The 10,556-nt window shown below is 23.3% G+C and overlaps 2 protein-coding genes across 2 annotated transcripts; both read left to right on the top strand.

The window, feature by feature from the left end:
• The first annotated feature begins 906 nt into the window (after positions 1-906).
• LOC145829110 (uncharacterized) lies at positions 907-6,284 on the top strand. Its single transcript, XM_082936842.1, has 7 exons — positions 907-1,073; positions 1,166-1,289; positions 3,001-3,468; positions 4,823-4,984; positions 5,306-5,457; positions 5,651-5,726; positions 6,253-6,284. The coding sequence occupies exons 1-7, from the start codon at positions 993-995 to the stop codon at positions 6,282-6,284; spliced, it is 1,095 nt and encodes a 364-aa protein (XP_082792968.1). The 5' UTR covers positions 907-992.
• LOC145829109 (uncharacterized) lies at positions 6,147-9,214 on the top strand. The gene is made up of 7 exons (XM_082936841.1): positions 6,147-6,357; positions 6,564-6,678; positions 7,020-7,099; positions 7,445-7,549; positions 7,627-7,762; positions 7,972-8,167; positions 9,012-9,214. The coding sequence occupies exons 1-7, from the start codon at positions 6,298-6,300 to the stop codon at positions 9,199-9,201; spliced, it is 882 nt and encodes a 293-aa protein (XP_082792967.1). The 5' UTR covers positions 6,147-6,297; the 3' UTR covers positions 9,202-9,214.
• Positions 9,215-10,556: the final 1,342 nt, after the last annotated feature.

Raw genomic sequence — 10,556 nt, 5'->3', positions numbered from 1 at the left:
TTCGGTAATAAAATTTAACTTGATTCAAAAATCTATCATATAAATAAGTTTTTTTTTATCAGCAAAAAAAACTTTTTTTCATAAAACGCATTTCAATAAACTTAAGTATTTTTCAATGGCTTATGCTATCAGGGTTGCCACTTTACCTGGAAATCTGTTTTTACCTGGAAACCTGATACTTAACAACTAAGGAAAAAAAAACCTGGAATTTGAGAAATTTTTAACCAAAGACTTAGAAAAACATTCAGTTTTTAACAATTTCAGCATGTTAAGTAGTACAATTTTAACTTGACACAAAAAAACTATCATATAAATAAGATTTCAATTAAAATTTTTTAGTTATAATACACATTTTAATTAACTTTATAGTACATATACCATGTTTTTTTATTATTTAACACAGTTTTTTATATTAGACATAACTTTAAACTGAAAATAAACCAAAATACATGTAATTTTAAAAGCCTTGTAGAGATTTGAAAAACCAGGAAAAATTTATAAACATGAGTGGCAACCTTGTACTATTCCAAACAGTTTATTACAATAAATTTAACTTTAAACTAAAGCTAGACTCTAAAATGTGTATTTTTGAAGATTTTTTGAAATCATGTAAAAAATTTAAATAAAAATCAGGTGGCTATTCTCAGGGTTGCCACATAGTCAGGAAAATTCAGGAAATCAGGAAGACTAAGAAAAATGACAAAAGTCAGGAAAATTCAGGTCAAAATGGAGGGTTTTTGAAAAAATTCAGGAAAAAGTCAGGAAAAAAATTTATAAAAACCTCAGATATTGTCAGTTCAAATTTATTTATTTCCTTTTATTTCAAAGCCTTCGATTAGTGAAAAATTAATTAAAAATTCTTTAAAGTCAGACTAAAATTGCAAAATTTTCCTTAAATTTTACAAAATTACTTAATTTTCAATGCCTTTTTTAGTAAAATTATAGTAAAAAGTCAGAAAAATCTTGAAAAAAGTCAGGAAAACTGTAGTAAAATGTCAGGAAAAAGTCAGGAAAAGTCAGGAAAAATTTCTCAGCTTGACTTGTGGCAACCATGCTATTCTGTAGTAGTTAAGGTAAGTCTCTAATGGTTTTTTTTTTCTTGGATTTACAAATAGTTATTAAGTTACACACTAAACACATTACTTTAGCAGTTACATTTTCGTAGGTAACAACCGTTGAAATTATTTTAGATGAAAAATCAGACCAAGAAGATTTACCAACTTTAGATTTTCCACCACCTAAAAAGATGAGGTACCAGAAATCTTGGGAATCTGTTTATGAGTTAAAAGGTTTTTTTATCTCTAACAATTTGTAGTATTTAAGAATACACATTTGAGTATTTCAATTTTGAATTCAACAACAATTTTTTTTTAATACTGAGCTTTTTTATTAAATATTATAAAGGAAAGTTCTCATGTTTTTATAGAATTAAGTTAATTTTTGCATTGTAATTTTTGAAAAAAAAATAATTTTTAAATAGTTTTTAAAGTATTTTTTGTAATTTTATTTCAATAATGCACAAAAAATTTTATCATCTAAAGTCAAAAATTCCAATTCACTTTTTACCTAAAAATTAACATATTGTTTTAATAATTTAATAATTAACAATACTTTAGCATGACATTTTTTTAACTTTAGTACTAACCTTTGACTACTTTATTTAAATAAATATACTTAAAATACATTTTATAATAACAACACACAAATTAAACTGTTAATTTTATTATAAAATTAAAACCAAAATTTGTTAGTATAAAACAAAGTTCGCTTCATAGACAAAAATTGAATTTCTAATTTTATTATTTAAGTAAAATGGTTCATAGAGGCCATAAGGCGGTGAGATGGGCAAATTATTTATTTACAACAATTTTTTGGTTTTACACCTTACAAATTATCATGATTTTTGTTTGTTAAACAAAAAAAAAAATTTATTTTTTGTCATAAAATACATTTAATTGAATATTAAAAACATTTTTCTGACAAATGGTTTGTGGTAATATCAAGAATTCTTTATGAAATTTTTTAATTTATTGCTTTCAAATACAAAAAGAAAATTTTTATTTACTATTTTATAAATGCTAATAAGATTAGCTTTGACTGATTTAATTACTATACAGATCTACTTAGTTTTTTTATTTCAAAAAAGAGTTATTTCACTGCATTGATTAAATTTATATATAAACTTTTGATAAAAGTTGTGATATAAATAACAATTTTATTATAAGCAAATTTATTATCCCATTTGTAAGCTTAGATTTATAAGATAGATTTAACTAAAGCTTTTATTAATTGAGAATAAATAAATTAAAAAAAATTGTTATTTATTGATCTTGTAGTGAAACAAAACTTTAAAAAGCACGTTTTAAAAGTAAATACATACTTAATTAGCTCAAGTTGAACTGTGATGCTTACATCAGGCTAGCCACTTTACCTGGAAGCCTATAATTTGTCAAATTAACCCAAAAAAAAAACAGGAATGTTTGTATTTTTGAAAAAAAATCGGAAAAACTTCAAATTAAAAAAAAACCTGGAAATTTTAACATTTTAAGCATTGTCAGTAGTTAAATTTTCGATTTGACACAAAAATTTATAATATAAATAATATTTTTTTTCTTCATCTAAAAATTTTTTATCTACCAACACATTTATTGTAAGTTTAAAGTATCTTTTTAATGTTGTCATACTATTTAACACAGTATCTTACTTTGAACCTAATTTTCGGCCAAATAAACATTAAAATTGTGAACTTTTAAAATTCTGTAAGAATTTTGGAATATTTTGAAAAAAATTTGAAAATACAAGGCAACACTATTACATCTATTAAACTGTTTAGTTTATTGTGAAACGTTTTTGTTAAATCATTGAAATCTCAATTGTTCACTTATTAATAAAATAAATATTAGATACACAACTTATTTATAAACAAATATAAATAGTGTATAATGTTTTATTAGTTATATCTGTTATGTCAACTATGTGTAATGCTGTTTTACTTATTAGATTGGATTGCTCCAACAGATTGTGAAACTAAAGCTTATTGCAAGTGGTGCAATGTAGAACTACAAGCAAAAAAGAGCAACTTAAAAGTTCATTCTTATTCTGACCGACATAAACGCGCATCTCCAGTCACAAATAACCACAACTCAATAAATCAGTTTAGGATGGAAAAATCTTTTAAACAGCAATTCAACAATTTCCTTAAAGAAAACGTACGCCAGACAGAAGTCCGGTTAGCACTGCAACAAGCTCTTCACGGGAACTTGCTAGCAGGCGAACACCAGATAGATGTCATGAAGACACTTGGGACAGCTCACGAATCAGCAACGCTTAAAAGGAGGAAAGCAAAAATGATTCTGTGCAATACTCTCGCACCAATTTGCAGAAAACTAATCATAACTGATTTTATGGTGAAGCATTGTTCTTTCTATCTGGATGAGAGTACAGATACTGCTGGACAAAGTTTTCTAGGTAAGAAAATTACTTTTAAGCTTTGTTAATTTAATTAAGTTTAAATTTGTTATTTAATTACATACATTCTGTTGAATATAAAAATATTTTAATACAAAAAGCTTATTAGATTTAAATTTCAAACATGAAATAAGCTTTAAACACATTGTTCTTTGTTTTATTTTTTAATATAGATTAATTCTTGTAACACGTTAGCTGTAAAAGAAAATATTTTGTTATGCAATGAGTTGGACATTATTAGATTACTCAGATGTAAGTAGGTTTAATGACAGTTAAAGGATAAAGTTTTTATTTTACAGAATTTAATAGGTTAATAAATTAAAATTTACATAAAAATAAAGTTAGAATTACTATGATTTTTTTTAATAATTATACAGTAAACTCGTTCTAGTAAACTAAGTCAGTTTCATTTCTAACATATATTAGATTTTTGTGTTGACTTTTATTTTATAGGTTAAGAAATATGTCAAAATATTGTTGATTTTATTTTTCTAATAAGGAGAATGATTTAATTATTATAATATTTATTAAACAGCAAAAATTTTAATTAATAAAGAAAATAATGAATAAATTAGCAATTTGTTGTTTTAACGAGCAGGGTTGCCACTTCACCTAGAAACCAGGAAAAACATGGAGTTAAAATTTTAGGCATAAAAATACCTGGAATTTTGTACATAATTCTTTAAAAGACGTTGAAAAACCTGATATTTTCAATAATTTTTACTTGTATAGTAATAAAATTTGGATTTGAATAGAAAATTATACCCTATTTTTCAAAGTTTTTTGTCATCATCAATTTTTTTTTATTAATGAACCATTTATAAAGCAGCTTTAGTGTACCTTTTCCATGTTTTTATACTCTTTAATACAGTTTTAACATTAAACTTAACTATAAACTTTAAACAAACCTTAATATGTGTAATTTTAAAAACGTGGAAGAAATTTAGAAAACCTGGAAAAAATTTTAAAAATACCGAGTGGTTAACCGGAAGCAGTTTATGTTCAAATAATTATAACAGTTTTCCTTTTATATACAGCGGTTGTAATTACAATTAAAGCTATACTTTCTTAAACTTTTGTTCTACTACCTTCAGTTGTTTAACTAGAACAAAGTGGTAGTCCTTTAATTTCACAGATTTTATGTACTTAAAAGTTCGACTATATTTGGTATTTTTTAACTTTCTTAGATATCTAATTAAAAAAGCATGAGTAGTAGTTACCAACAGATAATTTTAAAATATTTATATTTTTTTTTATTCCAAAGTATACAGATTATAAGTTCTTTTCATTCAAAATTTTACAGTTATTAAACTTATAACAAAAAGAATTAGAAAGCTTTATGTTTGAATCACAGGTGTTAGTATTTGTTATCTAAGCAAAATAAAGAAAACTTCAGTATCTACATTTTTACACCTCGAAGACCTTGGAAGAGACAAATCAGCGTTATCTATTGCTAACGCATTCAAAAGAGTCTTAAAGATGTATAATGTTCAGTTAAAAAATGTAGTTTCAATATGTAAGTATATATGAACTGTTACTGATTTTTTCATTTTCGTATTCTAGTTATGTATTTATTAAATATGTACTACTAACGTGTTTTTAATTTTAAATTTAGATATTAATAGTAAGTTAATTTTTGTTTATTTCAGCTATTCTCTGTGTATTCTTGCTAACTTTTATAAACTAGTTTTAATATCTTACAATGATCTATCTTTATTAATAGACTTAATTTGATTTTATTCAATTGTTTAAGAAAAGTATAAATTTAAGCACAAACTGGTCTTATAATTTAAGAAAAATATTTTTTTTTTTTTTAACTTAGTAAATATATTTTTAGGTACAGACGGAGCTGCTTCCATGACAGGAGTTAAGAATGGAGTAGGACAAATTCTGAAAAAAGATAATCCCAGGCTTATAACAATATCCTGTACAAATCATGCTTTGCAAAATGCATGTTTAAATGCAACCAAAGCTACAATACCTAATGAAGTAAGTATTAAAACTATTTTATATAAATTATTAATTCAATTGTTGAATGAGAATTTTAGTAAGCTGCATTTATTCAAGTTACGAAGTTGTTTTTTTATATTTATTTATGATATTTTATTATATTTTAATATGTTGTATTAAAAAAAAACCATTGTTGTTGAATAAAAGTGTGTATACTTTTAAATTAAATAAGGTTGAGGTGCTTATTAAGAAAACGTTCAACTACTTCAAGTTATCTAACACAAGAAGAAGTGACTTTGAAAATTTAGGTGTGTATATGACGGGTAAAATTCCGTTAAAATTTAAAGCCTTAAGCAAAACTAGATGGATATCACACTTTCCATGCATTGAAAGAATTTTATTGAATTGGGAAATACTCAAAGCTTTTTTTAATGAAGTAGGTATTAAACTATTACTATAAACTTCAAGACGCTTTAATAATTAGAAAAATTATTAGTATAAAACTTAAAACAATCCTGTTTTAAATTATTTAGCATTTTTACAATTATATTTTTACAAATATCTATAAATTTAAATTTCAATCTGCCCTGAAACTTAGTAATCATATGTTTACTAAGGTAACATTTTATTAAATCAAATATATAATCAGAAGATATATAATAAATGTTTAAAAGCACAAATTAATTAACATAGATTTAATAAGAATATATATCTTTTTAAACAAAACTTTCTTTGTTAATGAGCCTTGTTTTATAAGTATTAGTGTTTATTAACTATAATGATGTTTGTTATCGAAATTTTTATTCTTACCTATAACATTTGTTTGTATATTAGCCAGAAAGAAGAAGAAACGATTTACATGCTGAAAGTATTCGAAAAATGCTAAATAGCAATAGATTAAATTTTGTTTTTAAATTTATGGGCAAAATTTTAGAGAAAGTTAGTTTCTAAGACCTACTATCTGCTTAATAATGAATTAACACCCTAAGCACTATAACATAACTAATTTCAATCATTCTAATTTGATTTTAAATGTTTATTTTTAATTACTTATTTTGTAGTCATGCCAAGTTTAGCTGTAAGTATTTAATGTAAAGCAAGACTAAATTTTTACAGTGTAATAATTAATTATTTTTATTCATCAGGTAAATTCTGTTAATATTCTTCTACAAAAAAGTAAAGTAGAACCTTTTAAGTTTGGATTAGCAATAACAAAACTTATACAGCATCTAAAAGACCTCATTTACCAACCAAATTCAAGTAAGCTTAATTTAGATCACAAGGCAACTAAGAATAATTTTTAATTTTAGGCTATTAATAATAAAGTTTCGTTTTATTTTATATCTACAACATTTTGGCGTAAATAAACATTATTTTTTAATTAGTAACGCAAACAAACGTACAATAACGTTCTTATAACAAAACATTACTAACATTTTGTTAAAGATTTAGTAGATTCAAATTTAGATTGGATTTTATACAGAGTAAACGATATAAGTAATTATTATCAATATTTTATTTTTTTATTAAATTAATTGTTAAATTATTATTTTACTATATAAACTAAGTTGTAGTTACTAAAATTTACATTTTTTTTGTAGCTAACCTTTTGGAAGAACCTATCTTTCATGTAGAAGTAAACGAAGTTTATGCAAATTTATCCATTAGTAAGAAGGCAGAGGTTAAACTAATTAAAATTCACGTTGTTTAGTCAATTGGGTTTATTAACAACTAAACTTAATTGATATTTTTTAAATAGGATTTGTTTAATGAGAATAATTTCTGAAATTGTTTTTACTTTACTTGAAAAAATTTTAAGTCAAAATACAAGTTATTATAAAAACTGTGTTTATTTTTTACATAATCGTTTTTTTTTTTCAGTAAATTCTCATACTTTACTTAAGTAATTTACTTAATGTTGTGTATTACACGTGAAAAAATTTCTGTTAATGACACGCTACGGTTCTAATCTGTAACTAATTTTCCTATAATTCCAACATTTTTATAATTAATTGTTTTAATACAGGTAAAAAATATTTTTCAAAGTTTTGTTGTAGTGTTTATAATTGAATTGGAAAAAAGAATGCTGCAAAATCTTGAATTTATGGCACAGTATGAAGTTGTAAACGATGTTAGTTGGTATTAAATATATCTTCAAAAAATAAAAAAACTTATTTAAATATCATTAAAACTTATAATTTTTTAAAGGCCTTAAATAGACGGATGCCGGATATTGAGAAGTTTTTAGAACATCCAAAAATTAAAAAATTGTTTGAAGGAAACCACAGAGATACTATCTCACTTCAATACAAAAGTTTGCATGGACGTCATCAAACAAGTATCGGTTAGCTAAAGGAAAATAACAATAGTAACCTATTACTTAAATATAAATTAAAATTTTCAGTGTTAATGTTAAACAAGTTTTGTAATTTAGTAAACATTGTAAATCTACCGAAAACTAAGTTCTGATAAAATAAAAACATGATTTATTATTGTAAGAGTACACTTACAATTGATTATGTACATAAAAAGTTATCAGTTTATTCTTAACAGATAAATCAACAAACGTAAACTTTTGGAGCAGTGTTCGCGTTGAATACCAAGAACTTAAGGAGTTAATGATGAAACTACAAACGATACCTTTTAGTAACGCGCAAATCGAGCGAGACTTTTCCTTGATGAATATCTCGAAAAACAATAGACAAACTAATATGGGCCATATTTTGTTAAACTCCTTAATGATTATTAGGTAAGTAAAAATTTAATGTATTTGGATTTATGTCTTTTTATTTTAAACTATTTATTTCATAGAAATGAAATTTTAATGTGTAATTTAAACTGTAAAGCTTTTAATCATTATTTAGATTATTTAATTTTAGTTAAAGTTGGGTATGCAACTCGATGACCGAGAGGTCTTTTTGTGTACCCGGATCCTTGAAACAAGAAATTTTTGAATTTTGTTTTGTTATTATTCAACAAACCTTATCATTTTGATTTTTACTTTTAAAAAACATATTTTATTATAGGAGACATAAAGGCCCTATAAATAACTTGTTTTTTTTAATGTAATCCAATTAAATTAATATTTTGTATTACAACGATTTGTTTTATATAATTTTTTTTCTTTTATTTTAAATATAAGGGAAGAATAAATGCATAATAAGAATTGAAACATTTTTTTGCTAAATTTATCGGTATATTATCAGTAAAATTCAATAATATATACCACTAGTAAAAGTTACTAGAACTTTTTTAACAAATTTTAGTTTAGGTAGGTTTTTAAATTTTTTTTTCTAATTAAAACTATTTGTACAAGGTTAAAAAGCTTAACGTTTGCTTATTATTTAAATATTATATAGGTTGTTGTCTTTTTAGATAAAGTAAAGTATAGTGTTAATCTGTTTGTTGAATATTTTTATCATAAATATAATATTGGTAAAGTACAAAATTATAACTCAATGTATGGTTTATAAATTACTCTTTTTCATTCAAAGGTTCAATTCAAACATTAGTAATAAAAAATTCCTACAATTACTTTTTACATTCTTAAGCCAATTATTACCCAAAATTATAATAAAATCTATTTTTCTCAGATCAACCTGCAAAAGAATGGAGTTATGCTGTGACAAATTTCCACTTTCAGATACATTAATAGAAGAAGTTGGTAAGTCTAGTTTGTACAAACCAAGAAGCCAAGATGTCAATGAAATCTTGACAAACGAAGAGTACAGCAAATTTAAACCTTCAAATTTGACAATGTTTGCAGCAAACAATGTAATATAAAATTTCAACAAAATTTTTGCGTGTTAAAAAGCAGTTAATTTTTTTCAAAAAAAAAAAATTCTTTTCATTTAAAGTCAATTCACTATTTTAAAAACACTTTTACTTGAGTGACTGTTAAAGCATTCTACTGTTTAAATTTGTTGTGACTGTATTTTATTCAAAAATTTCAAATTTGTTTATTTACAAAGTTTTGTACATTAATTGCTAAAATTTCTTAGACTATTTGTACTTTTTTACATTTTTTGTAGTAACAATAATAAGTTCAATAATAATCCAACCGTTAATCGCGCTAATTTTTTATCATATGAGTATTATGCTAAATTTCTTTTGCCTAACAAACTTTAAAATTTCTCATTTTCTTAGTTTTTATTAAGTATTTTTTAATACTTAAAATTGTTATTTTAAATTTCCGTATTAACTTTTGTATTTTTTAAAATTTTTATTTAAAATTTTGGGTTTTTAAACAAAACATTTTTACTTCAATTCAGCTTTTTTTTTAAACAATTTTCTTTATTTACCAATATAGATTTTTTTTAAATTGCCATAACTGCTAGTTATTGCAATACAAATTAGTTTAAGTCATAGTGCTGTAAACTGCCCTTATGTTATGCACTTGTTCTTTTATTAATAAACATATAAAATTAATCCAAGCTCTTTATATATATATCAAAAAAGTATGTAGAGTATATAGCTTGTATTAGTATAATATTTTGTAGTGTCGAAGGTTTGTATAATTTTTTTAATTACAATATATCCTAGTTTTTATTTTTTCACAAACTTTGAAACTTGAATTAAATGAATAAACCTAGAAGTACATAAGCAACTTACAAAAATAAATTACTTTTTAGTTAACTATACTTACAAATTAAACATTGAAAATGGTTTAAAACTTAAAGATAAATGAAATAAGTAATACTAGTAACCTTTTAGATTTTTTTTCTCTTAAATAAAGTTTTGTTTTATGAAACAAATTAAAGTAGTTTAACATGAATTCCTTTAAATGTACAATTTCAGTCTTTGCTTTATATCATAGTCATTATTATCTAATAAAATATCTTTTCACTAAGTTAACATTTTTAGCTGCGAATATTCTTACTGCAAAAGCTTTAGTATAATTAGATTGTTATAAAACTTATAGCAGAAAATATTTTTAATTTAGTTTAAAAAAGTAAATTAAGCTTAAATCTTTAACAAACCAGTTAAACTGACCTTATTTTTTTTCATTTAATAAAAATTTAAGGTATATAAACAAATAAATTTTTGATAAAAATTTTCATAAGAAAAAAAATTGTTAAAATAAGTAAGTAAATTGTAAATTAAACACTTATGTAGTTTTTCACTTTAATAAAATTTTT

The sequence above is a fragment of the Thalia democratica genome, chromosome 2 (genome assembly GCF_965202585.1).
Source record: "Thalia democratica chromosome 2, ktThaDemo2.hap1.1, whole genome shotgun sequence".
Lineage (NCBI taxonomy): Eukaryota > Metazoa > Chordata > Thaliacea > Salpida > Salpidae > Thalia > Thalia democratica.
Note: the sequence above shows the minus strand (reverse complement) of the source record. Positions and strands in the feature narration are given on the sequence as shown.